We start from the raw sequence: 23,605 nt of genomic DNA, 5'->3' as shown, positions 1-23,605 counted from the left end.
GGACTACTCAAATATTTTCTAAGTATTGAAGTATTACAATCCAGACTTGGGATTGTGCTATCCCAAAGAAAGTATGCCCTTGATCTACTGGAGGACACTGGAATGCTGGGATGCAAACCAGCAGACACTTCTATGGACTCAAATACAAAATTATGTGCAGGTACTAGAGAAGATGTAGACATCGGGAAATATCAGAGACTAGTGGGAAGACTTATTTACCTGTGTGTAACAAGGCCAAATATATCATATGTTGTAAGTATAGTGAGTCAATATATGCACAAACCACAACTTAGTCATTGGCAAGCACTTGAAAGGATATTACGATATCTGAAAGGAGCTCCAGGAAGAAGACTTCTCTATAAAAATCATGGTCACTTCAACATCGAAGGATTCTCAAATGCAGACTAGGTCGGATCCCCAAATGATAGGAAATCTTATTTGGGATTTTGTACTATGGTTGGAGGGAATTTGGTTGCATGGAGAAGCAAGAAGAAAAATGTACTAGCACGGTCAAGTGTAGAAGCAAAATACAGAGTCATGGCACACACTGTTAGTGAACTCCTATGGATAAGATCTCTTCTCACTAAATTGGGATTCTACAAAGAAGCTTCAATGGATCTATAATGTGATAATCAAGCAGCAATACACATTACATCAAATCCAGTCTTCCATGAAAGAAAAAAGCATGTTGAAGTGGACTGCCATTTTATACGAGAAAGGTTCCAAGCAGGTCGTTTATCTCTAAAGCATATATCATCACAAAGTCAAATTAAAAATATTTTCACCAAACCGGTCACTCACAAGATTATGTCCACCATCTACGGCAAGTTGGGCATCTACGATATTTTCTCACCACCAGCTTGAGGGGGAGCATTACAATGTGGGTCCCACCATGGTGCACGAGCTGGTGTGACCCACCATGAGGACGTGGGATGCCAAGAAGAGTCCTCACCCAAGATAGCACGAGTTAAGAAGATAAGTAGCACAAGCTGAAATGAGTTAGAAGACTTGAAGATCAAGTGGGACCCATAAAGATACCACGAGCCGAAAGATCATGTGGGACCCACAAGGATAAGGCCACAAGCTGGCCTCCTCCCTCATGTCCATGTTCTTGAAGAAGCGTTATAGTTCAACTTGTATTTGAACTCTATTAGATTGTGTTATCCTTTCATGACAGACTTATCTTAGAGAGTTAGAGTTGGAATGTAATTATGAGATTTAAAGGTTAATTGTATAAGGGCTCTATCACTTCCTCTACAAATAGAGGTGTTGTAATTTGGAATTAATCAAGTTCTACAATTTTGTCTTGACTAAATCTCTCTCTCTCTCTCTGCTTGGCGCACACCTTGTTCCTCTTCTCTTCTTCTCTCTACCCAAGAGCCTTCTTCCCCTTTTCTCCTTTTTCTTTCTCTCTTCCCTTGCTTGAAATAATGGAAAAGGGATCCAAAATTCAACAGTTATTAACTCAGTGAGTCATTGTCGCTTCCTTTGGGTGACTCGGTGAGCTATTGAGTCCTCAACATCTACCCTCTAGGGAAAGAGCTTGTCCTCAAGCTCTTAAGTTGGTAGACTTGTTTGAAGTTGGCCACCAGTTCCCATGTAGCAGCCTCTGGTTCGGTATCCTACCATTGGACAAGAATCTCCCACTGGTTATTAAGACGATTGACACGTAATACCGTAGTTGGAGTAAGAATAACCCATCCATTGTCCACCGGAGGAAGTGACGGGATTGCCTGAGGAGGTGGACCCTGAAAGGGTTTAAGAAAGGAGACATGGAACACATCATGAAGTTTGACCATTGAGGAAAGTTGTAGTTGATAGGTGACTGGCCCGACGCGACAAATAATAGAGAAAGGACCAAAGTACTTTGGAGAAAGTTTATGACGGTGTTGGCCCGCTAGTGAGTACTGACGGTAAGGTTGGAATCGTAACCAGACATAGTCTCCTTCCTTGTATGCGATATCCCGATGTCCCTTGTCGTAGAAGTCCTTCATACGAACTTGTGCTTTGAGGAGGTGAGTCGAAATATTTTGTAGCACCTGGTCGCATACAATGAGTACTTGAACAATAGGGTCCACTCGAGTGGAGCCCAAGGAGGATCTCTTCCATATAGAATTTTGAAGGGAGTAGACTGTAATGCACGGTGTGGAAGGAAGTGTTGTAACAATATTCAGCCCACGGTAGCCATTGAACCCAATTTTTAGGAAGAATCGCCAACCAGACATTGGAGATACATTTCCACAGTGAGATTAACTACCCTTGTTTGGCAGTCTGTTTGAGGATGATAGGAGGATGACAATTTCAAATTGGTGCCGCATAGACGAAAAAGTTCATGCCAAAAAGAGCTGGTAAAGACTGCCTCACGATCACTGACAATCGATTCGGGAATACCATGTAACCAAACAATATGCTCGAGTAATATATGTGCCACTTTGGATGTCATATATGGATGTACCATGGGGATAAAGTGAGCATACTTGGAGAACCGAGCCACCACCACAAATAATATCGATTTGTCGGAAGATTGTGGAAGACCTTCGATGCAATCCATAGAAATATTGGCCCACACCTATGTAGGAAGTGCCAAAGGCTGCAGAAGACCCGCTGAACTTAATGTTCGGCCTTGTTATGTTGGTACACAAGACATGATGTTACATATACTGCAATGGAGGTCTACATAGCCTGCCAATAGAAATCCACTCAAATTCGATGCAATGTTTTTTGTATGCCTTCATGAGTGTTGTCATGGTATGCAGAGATGATGGCTGAAACCAAATCTAAAGTGTGTGGTACATATAATTGCAATTTGTAGTAGATAAAGCAAACCTGAATTGCCCATCTAGAGTCTAGTGCCCCCTCTGTAATTTTCTTGTGCATATCGAGAAGAACCAAATTACTGGCATTTTCCTCCTTTACCAAGTATAATAGAATAAAATGAGGCTGGTTGATAGCATAGAGAAGTCGTGGAGTCTCCAAACGTCGTGACAAGGCATCGGCCACCTTGTTTAACCGTCCAGAGCGGTATTCCACTGTAAAGTCAAATTCCATCAATTTACTGATCCAGTGTTGTTGAGAAGAAGTTGTGAGGTGCTACTCCAGCAAACAATTAAGACTGTAATGATCAATGCGAATGAGAAATGCATGGCCCCATAAGTACGGTCTCCAATGTTGGACAGCTTTGGCCAACCCAATTAACTCGCGTTATTACGCTGGAAATTTGTGATGTTGTACTGCCATGAGATCTGAGAAGGATTGTGTGGCCTGATCATTCCAAATAAAGAAATTTTTCGTGAGGAGACCTGTCAATGGAGCTGCTAACGGTCCATAAATCTTAATATTTTTTTTGTAATATCCTACCAATCTCAAAAACTCTCTCAAAGTAGAGGTATTCATAGGTTGAGGACAATCGACAATAGCTTGAATTTTCTCGGAATCAACCGTGACCCCATCATGGGAAATAATATAGCCGAGATAGGCCACATGTGATGTCTCAAATGAACATTTAGATTTCTTTAAATATAATTGATGTGCACACAACTATTGAAATACCAATCTTAAGTGCTCTAAATGCTGAGTTTTGGACTGGTTGTAAATGAGTATGTCATCAAAGAAAACAAGTACAAATTTGCGAAGATAGTTGCGGAATACCTCTTTGATCAACTCCTAGAATGTAGTGCTGCATTGGATAACCCAAATGGCATGATCGCAAATTCAAAGTGGTTGTGATGAATGCAGAAGGCAGTTTTCTCAATGTCATCTGGATGCATACGAACCTGATGATATCCAGAGTGCAAGTCCAAGTTGGTGAATATATATGACCCATGTAATTCATCTAGATGCTCCTCCACCGCCGGAATAGGGAACTTGTATTTCATAGTTTGGGTATTCAAATCTCGATAATCCACACAAAAGCGCCATGTACCATCATGTTTGGTGAATGGCTATTGCGAATAAGGCCTTGCTATAGCATGGTTTGGCACTGTCTTTCGATTTTATCTTTCTGGAGGTGTGGGTACCGATAAGATCTTTCAGAGCCCTGTTTTAAACATATACTAAGGTCACAGTGCCTCAAGGGAGGCAGCCCAGAGAGCTCTTGGAACAAGTCCGAGAATTCATCTAGGAGATGTTTTATATTGCTTTCCAGATTGTCCTATGTATGAACTGTATGAAGGTGATTGGGCTTGTCCACTTGACTGCCTTGTAATAGTACTTGTTGTTCACCCATTTTAAAACTCATCGTTAAAGTAGAAAAATCCAAAAAATTAGGGCCTAAGGTTTGCAACCATTTAATCCCTATACCATATCGAACACAGCTAGAGGTATGGCAAAAATTCTGAATGAAAGAAAGTCGTACCGATTGAGAATTTTACTTTTTTATTGATGTCGTAGCAAGGAAAATTTTCTCCATTGGCAACCGAAACCGTTACTGTTGAGTGTGGAAGTATTTGTAGTTGAAGGTGTTGATCAGCTATGAAACTGAGAAAATTATGTGTACTTCCTGAATCCACAAGGCTGACAAGGTCCTGTTCCATCACCTGAGTCCGGACTTGCATAGTTTTGGCAGAATTCTGGCCTGTAATAGCAGGCAGAGAAATTTCTGGTGGATCTTCATCAGGAGGATCATCAAGTTGTTGTGATTCTATGATTTCATCGACCTCTAACCAGAACAACCTTTTACACTAATGGCCTGCCCTATATGGTTCATCATAGTTGTAACATATGTTCTTTGCCCTGCAGTTTGCCATCTCCAAACTAGTTAATTTTTTAATATACTGGACGCGTGGGTTGTTGGGTCGTGTTTCTGCTGTAGGAGTAGTAATGGGATGATTTCTGACTGTTTCTATGCTAGAAAAGGTATCTGAAGATTAGTGTTGCGCCTCCCTTGCCAACTATTGGAAGTGTTTTGATCCCCTTGCCATGTTGTCCTCTTGTTTTGAAATTTTTGTCGAGTTTCCAGTGCGTGAGCTAGATTCATTGCTCAAGCTAAGTCAGCAGGTGCGTGGAGCTCTACTATTATGGACTCCAAAGCCGATCGAGTGATTAGTAGACATCGGGGGTAAATCATGTTATTTTCCCAGGTTTATAACTTTGTTGGTTTAGATGTAATTCCTCTTAATTTCGTGGGCCTTTGCTTGGCCTTTGCGGTGTACGTCAACCCTATTTCTCTCTTATAAGGAGGACGGGTGCGTGAATGAAAAATTAAGCATTGATCATTAGTTTAATCTTGAGATCGGATTCTCTCTCCCAATGAGGTCCAAGGTGCAAGCTTCCTTCGAAAGCTTGGTTGTTCTCTACAATAGGGCATTCCAAAATCCCAAGTCTTCTTCAAGGTAGTCTCCCAATTCGGAACCAATAGGAGATCGTCGGGTGACTCAATCATGGCTAGGGAGCTTAACAACGTGGTATTAAATAGGACCATCGTCGGTGATTCTTCTTCTCCAAATGAATTGAACAATCAGATGGATGAAGCGCAAATTGAATCACAGACCATCAAAATGGAAGTTATGGAACTTCGGGACACTATTCATCAACTCAGTCAACAAATGCGAGAGTGGATGGCTCGGGATTCAGCTCTTCCAAGTAGCGCCAACCACCCCTCCGACCAACAACCCCCACCTCCTCCATCTACACTGCCTCCTCTGCATCCAGCACATCATAGCCCGAGGGGTCCACGTACCTAGCCACTCCACCATGCCCAGGTACACAAAACTCGATATTCCAAGTTACGATGGCTCTTCCGACCCTTTAATATGGTTACATGGATGTGACCAATTTTTTTTTGAATCAAAGAACACAAGCGGATGATAGGGTTCCTTTAGCCATCTTCCACATGCTCGACGAATCGCTGCTATGGTACCATCAATTTGACTTTGAACACCATATCCAGGAATGGGATATTTTTAAGGACTATTGCACGTTGAGGTTCGGTCTCCCTGTCCGAAGTAATCCTCTGGGAGATTTGGTGAACCAAAAACAAACCAGTTCCATAGAGGTTTATCAAAAACAATTTCAAGAATGACTGGCACGAGCCAGTTGGTATGTGCATCCTACTCAGTATGTTCATTTCTTTACTGCTGGCCTAGTGGAAGCACTTCGCCTGGAAATGGAATTACATGATCCACCGGACTTAGCACAGGCTATGAATTTGGCCCGTACCTTGGATGCCAAGCAGATGGTCTTGAAAGAATCTTTGGGGCGTAGACCTCCATGGCAAGGCTGTGAGACCACTAGTGCACCCCCACACCACTACCCTCCCTCTGCCCCAAGGCCAAAACACCTCTCCAACATCGGAAGCACACAAGTTAACACCACCGGCCCAATTCACTCGCCGCCTTTCACGGCCAAAAATGGAACAGAGGAAAGAAAAAGGGCTTTGTTTCAATTGTCATGAGCAATACCTTCTAGGGCATCTATGCAAACGTTTGTTTTTGTTAGAGGTGGAGGATTCAGAAGACCCAACACCAGTTGAGGAAGAGGAAGAACCAGTAGTGGTCGAACTAGCAATTTCCCTACATGCCATGACAGGGTTGCAAAGTACAAACACTATGCAGGTTCGCGTCATCTCCAACACCTCATATTACTGCCCTTAGTTGATTCGGGCAGCACCCACAACTTCATCAGCCAACCAGCATCACAACAGCTTGGCTTGATGATTCAACAGAATTCTGGCTTTTCAGTTTCGGTAGCCAACGGGGAAAAGATTTCCAATGCGGGAGTTTGTTCAGCAGTCCCTTTTGTTATTGAAGGCCACTCATTTGTGGTGGATTTTTTGGTCATTCCATTGGCAGGATTTGACTTGGTTTTGGGTATTAAATGGCTGCAGTAGTTGGGTCATATTTTATGGGATTTCAAGTCCCTCACTATGAGTTTCACTTCTGCCCAGCAACTCATTATCATTCACGGGACTCATGCATTGTTCCATTGCACTCTCCAGCATCTCCAAGTTATGGACTCTGACTGTTGTAAGTTAAACTCACTTATTAAAGAATTTTCTGATTTATTTCAGGAGCCAGCAGCACTCCCACCTATCTGAGCTTGTGATCATTGGATTCCTTTGAAAGTGGGCACTGAGCCAGTAGTAGTGTGCCCCTACCGCTACCCCCATTTACAAAAAGATGAAATCGAGCGGCAATGTCAAAACATGTTGGCGCATGGCATTATTCAGCCCAACCGGTCACCATTTTTCGTCCCTAGTATTATTAGTTAAAAAACATGACAACACTTGGCATTTTTGTGTGGAATATAGAGAAATGAATGCACATACAATCAAGGATAAATTTCTAATACCAGTGCTGGACGAACTCTTGGATGAATTACATGGGGCATAATTTTTTACTAAAATGGATGAGAGATCTGGGTACCACCAGATTCGGATACACCCTGCAGATGTGGAGAAGACTGCCTTTCGCACACACCATGGCCACTTTGAATTCCTCGTCATGCAATTTGGGCTATCCAATGCCCCATCCACATTTCAGGGCTGTATGAACGAGTATTTCTCCCTCTCTTAAGCAAGTATGTTCTGGTTTTCTTTGATGACATTTTGATCTATAGCAAGTATTGGGACGAGCATATTCTGAATTTGCATCATATATTCAACCTCCTGCGTTCACATCATTTATTCCTCAAGCAATCCAAGTGCTCCTTGGGTACCACCGAGGTGGCATATCTATGACATGTCATATCTGCCTCGGCATGAAGGCAGACAACAGCAAAATTCAAGCAGTCAACTCGATCCATGGCTAGGGAGCTTAACATCCACCTCTAACCTTAATGACTCATTAAGGCCTGCTGTAAATAAATTGACCTGCTGGTCTAGGCGAACCATTTGACTGGCTCGTGCCAATTTTTCTTGGAACTATTTTTTATATAATTCCACTGCGCCAGTTTGTCGTAACAACACCAAATCTCCAAAGGGGTTACAGTGGGTTGGAGGACAAAATCGTATAGTACATAATTCCTTAAACTCTTCCCAATCCAGCACCAATCTGTCCAACTCTACTTGATGAAACCAAAGTTGTGGTTCATCGAGCATGTGGAAGGCGGCCAGTCCCACCATATCAATTTATGATGTTCTTTAATGGGTAAAAAAAAATTTGCACCTATGTAACCAAATCAACGGGTCGTCTGACCCATTAAAAGTAGGAAGTCAACTTTTGTATATCTGGGTGTGGTGCCTCCTCCGTGGTTGAAATTTTGCGTCTGGCCAAGAAAGGCAGTGCGCCTTGTAAACTGGACTCCCCCTCTGTTGTGCGAGTTGTCCTCTTCTAATTTTAGGGTTGAGTTTATTCCAACCGTAATATTTCCCATCATTCTAGAAAGTCTATCAATCTGATGGTGCATATTTTGAAGTTGTTTCAATTTCTCCATGATTATGGCAAACTTTCTTTCATTTTATGCTTGTGTTTCTGCCTGTGCCTACTACCCTCTGATCATCAACTTTTCAAACTCACCATTGTTGGGCTCCCCCTTGTTACCCGCTCTGATACCACGTTGTTATGGCCCCTAGCCATAGATCGAGTAACTCGGCATGGGATTTGAGAATCCAACATGGTAATAGAGTTGTTGCTCTCAGTAAGGGCGAAAAAGAGTATCTTTTCTTGGGTTGATCTCGGTAAGGATGAAAAGGAGTCTCCTTTCTTTGGTTGTTCTCAGTAAGGGTTGAGAACCCTTGCTACTCTCGGCCAAGAAGGGGTTGAACCCTTGGTTTCTCACTACTGAGAGGGATTATGACCCTCTTGGCTAAGTGCTACTATTCACGTTTGAGAGATTAGGTGTCCCTAATCCTGCTCCTTGCTGGATTAGAAGCTGAAGCACCTCACTAGAGGTTGCTCTCGGTTTGGGGTTGGGAAAGCCCTACCCTTGCTCAGAATGAAGGATAGAAGCTCCCTCTTGTTGTTGTGGACGTAGGAGAGGCTATAGCCTTTGATTGAACTCAAAAAAAGGAACAACCCTTCCCCCTTGGCTTCGGTAAGATTAATGCAAACCAGAATTCAAAAGGGAAAGAATAAACCCAAAATCAAGAAGAAACTATACCTAGAGCTTGTCAAGGAGACCTCCCAAACCCAAGAGCTCAACAAGGAGAACTCCAAACCCTGTTTCACCTAATTCAATGTTTGCCTTTCTTCTATTTCTCGTCCCTCTAAATAGGGTTTGACGTCATTAGAGTTTAGGGCTTAAAATTGACAATTCTGCCCTATGACCTGTATCCATACATACTTAATGAAAAACTATACTTAAAAGCAATGTATAATGTGAAAGTAAAAGTAATTAACTCAGTGAGCCATTGTCGCCTCCTTTGGGTGACTCGGTGAACTATTGAGTCCTCAACATGATGTTTTAGGAGCTTCTTCTTACTCATTTCTCAGAGGTAATGGCTCTCACCCTACTATTGATTTTTCTAATTTTAACTCTTACCGTTCTGTTGTGTTTTGTGTTTTAACTGTTTGGTATGAATGTTTTATGTTTGTCTTACATAATCGCATCGTGTGCATATATCAGATGAAAGGGGGTTTCAGTTTGCATAATGTTTAGTATGTGTTTTAGGGCTTTTTAACCATCTACCTGAAGTTTAATCACATCGTGTGCATATATCGTATAAAAGGGGGTTTTAGTTTCAGTCATATATCAGATAAAAGGGGATTTTAGTTTTAGTCATATTTCAGATAAAAGCGGGTTTCAGTGTTTGATTTTTAGCAACATGATGAGAGGTAGAGCTTCATCTGGCCAGGTATAAAACCTCCTGACTCTGGGAATTTTAAAGGTAGAAAACTAGGAGCTTTAATAAAATTAAGAGCCAATTGAAAAGCTATACCAGACAGTTTATCCGGCTCCCTTTGTACAGTTTGAATTGAGTTCCAAAATCCATTGCATTTAAAATCTCCTCTCAGTTCTCTCCTTCAATTGCGTGTACAAAGGGAGTACCAAACATATCATCACCCCAAAATTGTATTGATTAGGGAGTACTAGATAGATTATTCATTGGAATGTCTTGGTCCCCATGGAGAGGAGGTGTTGAGGCCACAAATTTATTAACTGCATTTTTTTCGGTAAATACCCAGTTTGTCAATAAGTTGGTTTATTGGAAGAAGGTCAGGCAACTTATTGGATTTTTTGTTTTGGTGGTGGTGTTTTAGCCTTGGAGATATCGGGGTAGAGGTGGCAGAAGGCAAAAGTTTTTGTTTGTTTTAATTTGCTGGTTGAGGCTTTGAAGCTGAATTACCATTCGCTTGAAGGTACCAACTAAAATTTTAAAAGGATCCTCAGTTTAATGATCAATAATCAAGATTTAGGATAGTGTGTACTTAGGAATTTAAACTAGGAAGAATAACTAGCAGTTTTCAGTCCTGATCGATCTTTTTGTATCTATCCGGTTCAATTGGTGCTTCAACCTAGTTTGCATTGAACTACTAATATTGTTTGGATTTATCTTTGTTGTTTGGATTTTTTTTCTTTATGTTTTTAATCTGTAATTTTATTTTATTTTTTTTAGAAGTAAGAATGTCAACACTTCTTGCTCAATTGACATCAATAGTTAACATTAGTTTTAGTGTGGTCATAGATAATGACCCAACTCCACTAGAGTCATATGCCTCTAGAACTACTAATGTAATAGAAGTGATCCTCAATGAAGGTACCCTAAATGAGGAAGAAGGTGACTCTACCCATAGTTCAAAAAGACAAAAAAGGTCTCATGTGTGGTTGAAATTCAAAGAAACTCACTTATAGATGGTACAAAAAAGGCTCAATGTGTTCATTGTAAAACCAATTTGAGTGTTGTTAGTAGTGGAGTGACCACACATATGGGTCAAAATTTGAAATATTATCATAGTAGAAAAGTGGCAATGACAAAACAAAAAACCATAAACTTTCAACCAATGGAGTCTAATGTTGATCAGAGTCCATCTGGACTTCCTTTTATGGATTTTGGAGGTAAATATGATCAAGCTAAAATGAGAGTACTCATTGCTCATTGGATTCTTATGCATGAGCATCCATTCATGATATTAGAAGAGGAGGGATTTAATTTCGTAATGAAGATGGCAAATGTGAATTATGAAAAAATATCCTATAAGACCATTAAGGAGTGTATGGAGGTGATCAAGGCATAGAAAAAAATTGAAATTTTTATTAATAGATATTAACAATATTAGTCTTACCACGGATCTTTAGAAGTCCCAGAATCAAAAGATTGAATACTGGGTTATTATTGGACATTTTATTGACAGCAATTAGAAGCTGCAAAATCGAGTCTTGAGTTTTGTGCATGTTCCTCTTCCTCCTCGTGGTGTTGACATAGCATATACTATTGATTGAATTTATGGAAAAAAATACTTCATTGACTTCATTAACTTATTATAATCAGAGTACATGAACCTCTATTTATAATAGAGGAAGGTAGTAGAGTCCAATTACAATAAAACTATTTTTGTCCCAATTACACCCAAACTCTAACACTTAAGGATAAGCCGTAGGATAATTAAATAACTCAATATAAATAGAAGGCAAGCATAACTCAAAATAGAACTCTTATATGACATGACCATATGACAAAGATGTCAGCTCGTGGTTATCTTTGTGAGTCCTTCTTGATCTTCCAACCAGCTTGTGGTTATCTTTGTGAGTCCTTCTTGATCTTCCAACTTATGTGATAAGGATACCAGCTAGTGGTAATCATGGGGGATCCTACTTCTTATGGGGATCCTACTTCTTATGTGTTTGGGCCCATCTTGTGGGTCTTCCTTGGTCATGTGGCCCATCTTATGATACTCTTAGATATGTGGACCTTCCTTGGTCATGTGGGCTGGAACCCATCTTCCAACACTATTTACAAGTGTTTGAAAGATTGGGAAATTGAAAATAAAGTATTTATTATCTTAGTTAATAGTGTTGAATATAATAATGTTTGTTTGAGAGTTTTGAAAGAACATTTTTCAAGAAGAAAGAATTAGTTTGTGGTGGGAAGTTATTTCATGTGCGTTGTCATCCTCATATTGTGAACTTATTAGTCCAAGATGGTCATGTTCAAATTAAGGATATCATTGAGAATGTGTGTGAGAGTGTCAAATTCATAAATCTATCTAAGGCTAGACTTTGCACTTTTTCTAAAATTTTACAACAACTACATCTAGGTAAAAAGAGGTTGGTTATTGATTGTTCAACTCGTAGGAACTAAACTTATGACATGTTGTCTTCTGCATTAAAATTCAAAGATGCATTCCCTAGATTTCAAGATAGAGAACCAACTTATAACTCTTTGCCAAGTCTTGATGATTGGGAAAAAGTTGAAATGGTGTGTGCGATTCTATAAGTTTTTAATGTAGTCACTAATATAATTGCTCGAAGTGACTACCTACTTCTAATTTGTACCTTAGTGAGGTATATAAGGTAAAAGAAGTTCTGAATTTTCATTCTACAAATGATAATGTTTTCATTAGGACAATGGTTAGTAAAATGAAAGAGAAATTTGAGAAGTACTGGGGTGAATGCAATTTGTTGATGGTTGTTGCTTCAGTTTTGGATCCAAGGGTCAAATTAAGGTTGATCCAAATATGTTTTCTAGAGATGTTTTCTGAGGAAGAAGCTACAATGAATATAAACTTAGTTCGACAGACCTTATATGAGATTTACGATAAATATGTATCCATATATAATGTGGAAATTAGTAATGAATGGATTGCTTCAAGTATTAGCTCTATGGGTGTTTCCACAAGTCGTAGCTCACTTTCTTCATCAAGTTTAGGTTGGTCAAAGTTAATGACTTATGTGAAACAAGCGGAAGTAGTGAATTCACCAAGGTCAGAATTGGAAAATTATCTTGAAGGTGTGTATATTTGTGATGTTTAAGAATGGTGAAAAGTGAATCATATAAAATTTTGGGTATTATCTAAGATGGCAGCAGACATCCTTATAATTCTCATATCCATAGTAGCTTCAGAGTCTACCTTCAGTGCTGGTGGTAGAGTAATAGACCCATATCATTCTTCCTTGGCACCAAATACAGTTCAAGCTTTGATTTGTGGCAATGATTGGGTTTGGGTTCTTCACAGTGTCAAGAAAATTAAAAGGTGAACGTCTTTTGAATAATTATTTATTATGATTTTTTAAGTATATTTTTAAGTTTTATTTATTAATTTTTGTTTTATGATTACAACCTAAGAAGAAGATTGTGGAGATAATGCTACTAGTTACTTGATTTTTCATGTTTTTCTCATCCTGGTAATTTTAATATTTTTAACTACATTAAGTAGTTTGTAGTGGAAGAGTATTTTTTATCAAACAATAATAAGTTTTATTATTTTTTTTGTCATAGGTGGAGAGTTTGCTCATGTGAAGGGGATTTCTTATATTGTTTCCTTAGTACAAAAAAAAGAGCTAGAGTTTATAAATTTATACTGGATGTATAGTTTTTATTTGGGTGATTGAAAATTGATATTGATATTTCAATGATGTTTTTGTGTTTCATTATTGAATAAATTTTATGCATAATTATGCAACTTTATGAATAATTTTATGCAGAGTGTATAGATAATTTTATATATAATATTTTTACATGTATTTTATGCAAAGATTTAAATATAGGTGGAAGCACAAACTCAGCTTCAGCTCGAACTCAGTTAAAATTATTTGACTCAAGCTCAATTACAATTTTAGGCTCGACTCGAGTTCGAGTTCAAAATATTTAAATCAAGCCTGGCTCGAACATAGGCAAGTTCAAGCTCGGCTCAATTCGATGCCACCCCTAGTCAACATCTTCTATTCATTTGATATCTGTAGCTAACACTAGTTATAGTGTCGCCATAGATAATGACAACTCCATTAGAGTCTTATCCTCCTCAAACTACTAATGCAATGAAATGGATCCTAGATGAAGGTACTTCAAATGAAGAAGAAGGTGATTCTATCCAGAGTAAAAAAAGACAAAAAAAAGTCTCATATGTGGTTGAAATTCAAGAAATCCCACTTCTAAATGGTACAAAAAAGGCTCAATGTGTTTATTGTAAAACCAATTTGAGTATTCATAGTAATAGAGTGGCCTCAAATATGAATTTGCATTTGAAACATTGTTCGAGTAGAAAAATGACAATACGAAAGCAAAAAAATTTAAACTTTCATTCAATGGGGTCTAATTTTGATCATAGTTTATTTGACCTTCTTGTTATAGATTTTAGAGGAAAGTACTCATTACTTATTGGATTCTTATGCATGAGCATCCATTTATGATACTAAAAGCGGAGAGATTTAATTTTTTAATGAAGATGGCAAATGTGAATTGTGAAAAAATATCCCATAAGACCAATAGATACATCTATGCTCGGAAAACCCTTCTAAAATAGGTGATTTATTATAGAAGATAGCCTTATTCAATTGAATAAGACCAATGTGTCAACCTGCATTGTTGTCTATTGCAAGCAACCTAGGTACGAGGGTCGTTCTCCCTCTAGTTCACCACCCCTATAGGCATGGGTTGACAACAAAAATCCCAATAGGTTAAGGTGCCAACCAATTATTTGCCTTTAAAAAGGTTTGCATAGAGATGTATGAGATAGTGAAAAATAAATTAAAGACTCCATTAAAAGAGATTAACAAGATTAGTCTTACCATAGATCTTTGGAAGTCTCAAAACAAAAAAATTGAATACATGTTTATTTTTTTGGCATTTCATTGATAGTAATTGGAAGCTACAAAAATGAGTCTTGAGTTTTGTGCATATTCTTCCTCCTTGTTGTGGTGTTGACATAGCAAATATTATTTGCACGTGTTTGAAATATTGGAAAATTATATTTAGAATCTCAATTGATAATACAATGTTTAATTATGTTTGTTGGAGAGTTTTGAAAGATAGATTTTTCAAGAAATCCGAAATTGGTTTGTGGTGGGAAGTTGTTTCATGTGTATTGTTGTGCTCATATTCTAAATTTATTTTTCCAAGATGTTTCACACTTTTTTCTAAAATTGTGCAACAATTAACAACTAGGTGCAAAAAAATTAGTCATTGATTATCCAATTCTTTGGAACTCCACTTATGACATGATGTCTTGTGCATTAAAATTCAAATATGCATTTTCTAGATTTTGAAATAGAAAGTCAGTTTATGATTTGTTACAAGGTAGGTTCCACCAAGTTTGCATGAGTTGGTGGGACCCACCATGAGGATGAGGGATGACTTGATGAGTCATCACACGAGCTGGCATGAGTTGGAAGAGTTTAAGATCAAGTGGGACTACCACGAGGTGGCTTTCTTATCTCATAAGTTGGAAGATTAAGTGGGACTCACACATGTTGGTTGGAAGATCAAGAAGGACTCCTAAAGATAACCATGAGCTGGTTAGAAGATCTAGTGGGACCCATAAGGATAGCCACGAGTTGGCATCGTATCCTAAAGGTCTCGTCCTCATAAGAAGGAGCTAGAGTTTGAGTTATGTTAGACTTCTAGTTTTACGTTAAGTTATCTTATCATGATAGGCTTATCTTTAAGAGTTAGAGGTTAAATATAATTAGGAGAATGAAGTGTAATTATACATGGACTCTACCACGTTCTCTACTATAAATAGAGGACCTTGTACACGGATTATTATCAAGGAAGTAGTTTTAAACTTTTCTCTTTCACGTGAAGAACTCTTCTCTTGCTTAACCTCTCTCGTTTCTCTTTCTTCGGTTTCTCTCTTCTCCTCCTCACCCAAGAGCACTCTCTCTCCTCTCTTTTTTCTCCCTCTCTCTTCTTGCTCGAGATTTCATAAAAGGGTTCCTAAATTCAACATGATTGTTTTCCAAGTCTTGATGAATTTGAAAATATTGAAACGATGGTAGATTTTAGAAGTTTTTAATATAGTCAGTAATATCATTTCTAGCAGTGATTACCCTACTTTTAATTTGTACCTTAGTGACATATATAGAATAAAATAAAGTTTTGAATCTTCATAATATGAATGAAAATATTTCATTAGGATAATGGTTAGTAAAATGAAAAGAAAATTTGAGAAGTATTGGGGTGAATGCAACTTGTTGATGATTGTTGCTTCAATTTTGGATCCAAGGGTAAAATTAAGATTGATCAAAATGTGTTTTCTAGAGATATATTCCGAGGTGGAAGCTAGAATGAATATAAACTTAATTCATCAAACCTTATTTGAGATTTAATATGAATATGTAGCCATGTGTAATGTGAAAATTAGTAATGAAGAAATTGTTTCAAGTGTTAGCTCTTTAGGTGTATCCACAAGTTATAGGTCATATTCTTCATCAAGTTCAGATTGGTCAAAGTTAATGACTTATGTGAAACAGGTAGAATTAGTGAATTCACCAAAATTTGGATTTAGATAATTATCTTGAAGAAGATAACTTTGTGAGAAAACTTTGCAATATGACTTTGATATTTTAGAATGGTGGACAAATGAATAACTTGAAATTTTGGATATCTTGCAATTCTCATATATACAGTAGCGTTGGAGTTTACTTTTAGTACTAGAGGTAGAGTAATATACCCGTATCGTTATTGGCACCAAATACAGTTCAACTTTGATTTGTGGAGGTGATTGGATTTGGTTTCTTCATGGAGTCAATAAAAATAAAAGGGTGAACTAATATTTAATACTATTCATATGATATTTTCTTGTGAATATTTTAGTTTTATTTATTAAATTTTTATTTGATGAATGCAACCTAAGAAGAAGGCATGTGGAGTTTATGCTACTAGTTACATGAATTTTAAAAATTTTCTTATTTTGGTAATTTTAATATTTTCCATTACATGAAGTAATAGTCAAAAAGTATTTTTTATTAGACAATAATAAATTATTTCTTTTTGTCATAGGTGGAGATTTTACTCGTGCATTTGAGGGAACAAGGAATTGACATATTATTTTCTAGCAAGAAGAGAAAGAATTGGAATTTTATTTCCTTTTGTTTTTTTTTTTCAATTTTGTAATTGTGAACAACAACATTACAAAATTTTGAGCTTAATATTATGTTCATAATTTTGGTCTGGGTCATCCAACTTTATACTTCATTTAAAATTTTATGTTTGATTATTAATAGTATTTATCTAGAGTTTGTATAAAATTTTATGTCGAGTTTATGTATAGTTTATTTAACATGTATTTTATGCAAAAAAAATTATATATAGGTTGGAGTTTGAACTCAATTAAAATTTTTGAGCTCGGCTCGAATCCAATTTAAGGCTCAAGGTTGAGCTCAAGTTTGAAGTATTCAAATCAAACTAAACTCAAACTTGTATAGGTTTGAGCTAGGCTCAACTAGATGTCACCCTATCGAGAGTGATCAATGAATTAAAAAAGAGAAGCCAACAACTACTAGAAATAATGGGACTCAGCAAGGTTTTCAAGGGACAATCAATGGCTTCATTTACTCGATTCTTTAGACGGTTATCGAAAAATGCTTTATAAAGTCCAGAGTTAAGCTCTGAAAAATTATAGAGTTGAGAGGTAGCCTGATTACATTAAGTAAAATGAGTTCAAATTGGGAGAATATTAACTCTTTCATTAAAAGAAAAAGAGAAAGAAAAGAAAAGCCACAACCATACTCTATAAGACTCCACAGACCGGGAGACCCAAAACACAACAGGCATGGAGGAGGGGCAACCGGCATGGGGTCAGTCGTGGGCAGAAGGCGCGGCATTAGTAAACACCAAAACGGCTTTCCCTCTTGACTTCTTCCTCGCGCGACTACTGATGCTGTTTGTGGTGGGCTGGGCTTGACCAAAACAATCCGACGACTCGCGCGCTGGCTCTAGGGCTCCTGCTTTCTCTCTCTATCCATCAATCCAGTCCAGGCTCCCGTCTCTCTACTCTCTATCAGATCAACAAATCGATAACAGCGTGAGAGAGGAAGAAGGAAATAAGGACAAAAAAACACCGTCGTTTTCTTGCTCATTATAGGATTGGATTGCTGATGGAGTTGTCTTAGTGTATAATGACCCTACTCCCGACGCGGCGATGATGGCGATGGAGGAAGCTACTTTTGTTTTCACATTACCTTCAAACCGCATTCTCAAGATACAATGACCTTCACATCGGAGCTTCGAAGAAGAGCATGACTGATTTGGTGGCCCGAACGGGTCGGCATCAGCAGCGTTACGAAGCTGGTTGTCGCCTTGTTGCTGGGTCCGTACTACTTCAGCGCCCACCTCTCTCTCTCTCTCTCTCTCTCTCTCTCTCGCTCGCTCGCTCTCTCACTCACCCTCTCTCTCTCTCTCATTACGTAATAAGACATCTATGATTTTCGACGCATGCCATTCAAAAAAATAAATAAATAAATAAAGAGAAGGAAAGGAAAATCTCAAGGCATATTAATGTCAGTTTTCTTCTCTCATATTTTGAGGCGCTTAGAAGTTATATTGATTTTTAATCTGTACTAGAGAAATATTTATGTTCAATGTGGAATGTGTTTAGTTCTTTCTGTATTTGTGTTTTCCTACGCAGTTTGTTATCTGCGAAAATTTTGTCCAGATTTTACGGTAACCCTATTATGCTTGTTCTTCGTTTTTTACGCTGGTTCCATAGGTCTGGGGACTATTACTTGGCTGAGCAGCTTGTGATTTAGCTATACTTATAATCTTAGAGTTGAGTGTGGGCTATTAATGAAAACCTTAGAGAGAGGTGAATGTGATTGCATTTTTAGATACCTAAATCTCAAAATGACTGAGTAACAGCAAATTATTCTGTTTAAGAGAATGTGGAGCGATTAAGAGCTCTGTGAGAAATTTTGAAGTGGTTGTATGATCTGCTATTGAAAAGACAAATGTTTGTGTTGTTTGCTATTCAAAAAAGAAAGAATAAAAGAAGGAAATTAACTATTTCTGAGGATCCTTCATTGAAGATTGTTATGTCATAAGTTTGAAAGATCTATGATGTGGAATGAGGATTCTATAGAAGTGGGAAGCTCCTTTTAAAAATAAAAATAAAAATAAAAGTAGGAATCTGCTGGTTGTAATGGTGGATTTTGACTGAGGTTTACCTGATTGGAATGTGATTAGGTAAGTTTGCTATTAGATCCATTCATAGAGTTGCCTAGGGTTAGATGGCACTTGAGCAGATAATGATGATGTGCTGAAGGAAAAAACTTCTGGCTACATTACAAATTGGGGCAGTGATGCACCAAGATGAAAGGTATTAGTTACAGCGGAGAGTATGCCAGTGCTTCATGCAATCCTTATGCAGTCAATTTATTCATTTTGTTTCATTCTCAGTTATAAGACATTATGCCATCTTTCATCTTGCTCTGAATTGAGAAACTATCACAAGGGACAGGCATTATCTTGGTTGCCTGATAACACTGTTTTTCTCTTAATTTTTCTCATGAAACCTATATCTAGCCCACATAGTTTATGTACACCTGCATCACCATTTGAGTTTTTTTTTTTTTTTTTTTAATTTTTGGGTTTAAACTTCTAAAATTGTCTAGGTAAGCATTTTGCTTTTATTTATGAAAAGAAAACTTATTCAATTTGCAGCACTATATTATTTCCTAGAAACAGAATCCTTTTTCAAAATGTTTCACACTGTCTATAAAGTTATTTACTTGTGGATATCTTTTTCTTATTATATATAGTGTAGTTCAAAAATTTTGACAAGTCACATGAATTGCCTGTGAAATAAACTTGCACATGCATCAAATAAACTTGGAGTGTATCTGTCAGAATTTTGACTAGTTAATGACATGTAGAGTTTGTGTGGAGGATATAATTCTCTCAGGATGCATGCTTCTGTATACTATCAAGTCTACTTCTTCCATCTTTATTCTACTTTGTATGGTCTGTGTGATAAAACTCATATTGAGTGCTGCCATCATTAGAAAAGTTTTTAATTTACCTTTTAAGCTTGTCTAATCAAGATTGTGCATCTTATGAGCTTGGTCCATCTGCCAGTTCCTTGTGTTTCAACTGTAATGGTTTGATTGTTTCTACATTTGTACTGGACATCACTATTCTCCTCAGTTGTTCTGTTAAAATGATAACTATATGAGCTGAATAAACATGTTTTGTTGCTATTTCACTGTGGGAGCAAATACTTGAATTCTCATTTGATTACCCATTCTCGTCAAGTTAAATGAACATATGCTGACACTTTTGATTTTCAATAGGTGCATACCTTTTAGGTATACAAATGATGATTCTGGTTCTGAGTCCAAGAAGACTGTTGAAGTACTTATGATCAACTCGCAAAGTGGACCAGGGCTTCTGTTTCCAAAGGTATTACATAGCAGATTGTTTCTCATTCTTGCATAGATGATCACATTGTGAAAAAATTTCTTAGTTCATAGTGTTTGAAGTGAAAAACTTCATCCTCTGTGATTTTTCTCAAGTTCTTTGTCATGAGTGTGTACTTGGCTTTGGATTTATAGCTGCTGAATTCTCAACTGGTTTTCTGAGCCATTCAGTATTGAATGGTGGTACTATGAAGGCTCACATGTCAAGGTTTCAGTTTATATATTGACAAAGAAACAATTAATATTTATGTTGTCTCATGTTCTAATTATGCTGTAACGGATAGTGGAAAGGAATCTATATGTGCATGCATAATTACTCTGATGTATGAGAAAGAAAAATTGCTGTAGGCTTATTTATTTTAGTTATTTTTCTTTCAATACACTTGTCTATTTCATTCTATCATTAGCTCTTATTAGGGTACACAATGTGCTTTCGTATTCTTCTTCACCCTGTTAGATTTGTACTAAAAAACATCTTTTGCCAGGGTGGATGGGAAAATGATGAAACAGATAAAGAAGCTGCTGTGCGAGAAGCTTTAGAAGAAGCTGGAGTTCGAGGAGATATAATGGTTAAAGATTTACACAATTTAACTTTTATATCCATAAAATTATGGGGTATTTAAGACATTTTATGGTGTTGTGGTAGTTGATATAGATTATGTTATTGATTCTTTGTAGCCTCTAAAACATGCTTTCTGGTATTTCTGTCTTATATGATAATGCTTTTCCATTTTTCTTGTTTAGTATAGTGGTACTATTTTGTCTTTATGTCACTTAAAACTGTTCAAAATGCTACTGGATATGCTGCTTCATAGATTTGAATCTAGTCTTTTATTAACCTCAGTGTCATCCATAAAAGTAGTATTCCTACTACTCACTTTCTTCCACTTAGTATAAAGAAATGTCATTGGTTTGTTTGCTTAAACATGTTTTGCATGCAGTCTCTAAAAGTTGCTGATCTGTCATGAGCCCCACTTGAACTTGTTGAAGTGGTGTTTTGCCATCTCATAAATATTTTACCTGTTTAAGCATGCCAGCATTGCACAGGTTTCATTACTTGGACATGCAAGTGAAGTGATGATCATGGTTTTCTGACTAGGCAAAGGAAGCTACCAAGTGAACTCAGGGGGTGGATTTGACCCTTCTCTTTTTGGGCAATTTCCCCATGAATCAGTCTTGAGTCCTAACTTGGACTTGGATGACGAGAGCCACTTGGACTGGTCTGACTTGGATTTCTAAATGATCAAGTCAGTTCTTTAGTCCGAGTTGGATGTCCTCTATAGATATTATGTGGAGAGAGTATGTTTTTTTTATTGACACTATTCCTTATATAAGCTCCCTGTTTCTCTTTTGTTGTGTTGTTCTAAGTAGGTATATGATGGAGCAACTAATAATAAGCTTAAAAAGTAACTGTTTACCAACCTTTGTTATTACTCAGTGTTCTGTTAATGGTTGTCTACTATGGCAAGTTGCTTAAGTAGGATTCTTGTACGTAAGCTGTTTTTGTTTGTCATATTAAAATTCAAGCTTCCCTGTTTTGACCAGGGTTTTTTGGGGCACTACAAGTTCAAGAGTAAAACGCACCAAGATGAGTTCAGCCCAGATGGATTATGTAAAGCTGCCATGTTTGCTTTGCACGTCAAGGAAGAGCTTCACTCGTGGCCGGAGCAGGACACGCGCCAAAGAAGATGGCTGACCATTCCTGAAGCAGTACTGCATTGCCGACATGCATGGATGAAAGACGCACTTGAGCAAGGCTTTGCCAAATGGCATGCTGATCACTAGATTGGTAGTTCGGAGACCAGTTTTCTTCCCCAGATTGAAATATGAGATTTCTACAAAGCTCAAAAACACGGTTTAACATCTTTGGTTGGCAATTTTTTTGTTTAGAAGCACCGAATGTTAGCAGTGGATGGGTGCTCTTCTAGTGTCTCGTCGAAATTGCCCCATGTTGCCTTTTTTTTTTTTTCAGTTTTTACTTATGAGACTGTTAAGCAATTTTGTTTCTATGTAAAGAAAAAAATATTTGCAGGGATATGGATGCACCATCTGTGCAGGCAAAATCTCAGGAAATGGGCGTGACCGAGGACATCATCTGGAAGCCCAACAGGCAGCAAATTGAAGAAAAAGTTGATCATTTATTTAACAGGTAATTTCCTATGGGTGTCTAAGGCTGTAAACTACAGACCCAACACCAAATGCTCTATTAATATAACCAAAATTATTTTATTATCAAATTTAGTATTTATTAAAATAAAATTTCCTATAAAATAAATATATATGGTACCTACCAAAATTAGCACTAGGTGCATTCAACGTCATCTTCCGTGAGCCACATTACTTGGTCTATCTTTATTTGCTTGAATCGGCATTTAGCAATTACAAGTCTTTTCACCTTCCAGATGGCACTTGTTAAATTTAAACTACCTAGAATACAGAGATTTTGGGTATATTATAGGGCATGTAGCCATGAATTGAGACCACATTTCGTAGTCGACTTATAGAAGGATTCGATCACCAAAGCAAATGTGCTTAAAATAACAAAAAAAAGTTACAAGATTTTAAGGGATGTGAGATTCAACCTCTACGCAAACTTGATTTGAGCTGACTAACCTCAATCTTGTAGCTAGTGGATTTGTAACGGCTTCAAAGATGATAACAAAGTAGTGAAAAAGATAATTGTTTGTTGCTTCCTTCATTGTAGGAACCCCTCAAGGATTCAATTAGATTTGAGATTTAAGGTTATCTGGAGTACCCTTAGAGCTTTTCTTTTCTCACAAATAGCTGAAACTTGGAGACACTCTCCAACAATTTTTTTCCTTAATTTTTTTCTTCCCGAAAGTCCCCATTAACCCTAGAGGGTCTTCACTTTGTACTGTAGTGGCAGTCATCCATGTCTCTTCCTTATCTTCTCCCTCTCCCTTTGACTAGGTATCTATGCAAAGAGAGAGACATGTGGCAAGACTTCTTCTTTCCATTAAGGTATGACACCTTATTGTATCCATTAGAAATAGTGTCACATCTTTCCTTTAAGTGGAGTATTCCTATTACACCATGTCTTTAATGTGCCCCAACCTTTGCTTAGGTGGAACTTTCTTGCAAAGCCACATGTCACCCATTTGCCACTTCACTTGCTTATGTGCCAATTATGTGGCAATTTTCTCTACTTTGATTTCTACTTCATTTTGATCGTCTATTGGGCTTTGATTTCAAGAATCTATCTGTATTTTGATCAAAACTCTGATTTTGACAATTCATGAGTTGTTTCATAAAATTTATATACTTGGACATTGACCAAGGGTCAACTAGAGATTTGGTTCCTTCAATCTTGGTCATTGATCAATATCGACGATCTGGATCATTGATCCGGGTTCTAATT

General features: G+C 37.6%; 1 protein-coding gene across 2 annotated transcripts; it reads left to right on the top strand.

The window, feature by feature from the left end:
* The first annotated feature begins 17,799 nt into the window (after positions 1–17,799).
* LOC137956610 (nudix hydrolase 16, mitochondrial-like) lies at positions 17,800–22,290 on the top strand. Of its 2 annotated transcripts, none has more exons than XM_068804165.1 (4): positions 17,800–18,122; positions 20,101–20,209; positions 20,712–20,795; positions 21,772–22,290. In XM_068804165.1, the coding sequence occupies exons 1-4, from the start codon at positions 18,052–18,054 to the stop codon at positions 22,009–22,011; spliced, it is 504 nt and encodes a 167-aa protein (XP_068660266.1). In that variant the 5' UTR covers positions 17,800–18,051; the 3' UTR covers positions 22,012–22,290. The 2 variants fall into 2 exon arrangements, with proteins under 2 accessions (XP_068660266.1, XP_068660267.1); XM_068804166.1 differs by lacking the exon at positions 17,800–18,122 and adding an exon at positions 18,241–18,312.
* The last annotated feature ends 1,315 nt before the right edge of the window (positions 22,291–23,605 follow it).

This window comes from Aristolochia californica, unplaced genomic scaffold (genome assembly GCF_029961685.1).
Source record: "Aristolochia californica isolate CCGP_79_NKW_82.1479 unplaced genomic scaffold, dmAriCali1.0.hap1 SCAF_2, whole genome shotgun sequence".
NCBI classification, from domain to species: Eukaryota; Viridiplantae; Streptophyta; class Magnoliopsida; order Piperales; family Aristolochiaceae; genus Aristolochia; species Aristolochia californica.
Note: the sequence above shows the minus strand (reverse complement) of the source record. Positions and strands in the feature narration are given on the sequence as shown.

Excerpts from the sequence above, each read along its gene's own strand:
- LOC137956610 (XM_068804165.1), top strand. The coding sequence starts at position 18,052 with ATGACTGATTTGGTGGCCCGAACGGGTCGGCATCAGCAGCGTTACGAA. Across the intron at positions 18,123-20,100 it reads GGTTGTCGCCTTGTTGCTGG|GTGCATACCTTTTAGGTATA; the intron begins GTCCGTACTACT and ends GATTTTCAATAG. Across the intron at positions 20,796-21,771 it reads GAGTTCGAGGAGATATAATG|GGTTTTTTGGGGCACTACAA; the intron begins GTTAAAGATTTA and ends TGTTTTGACCAG.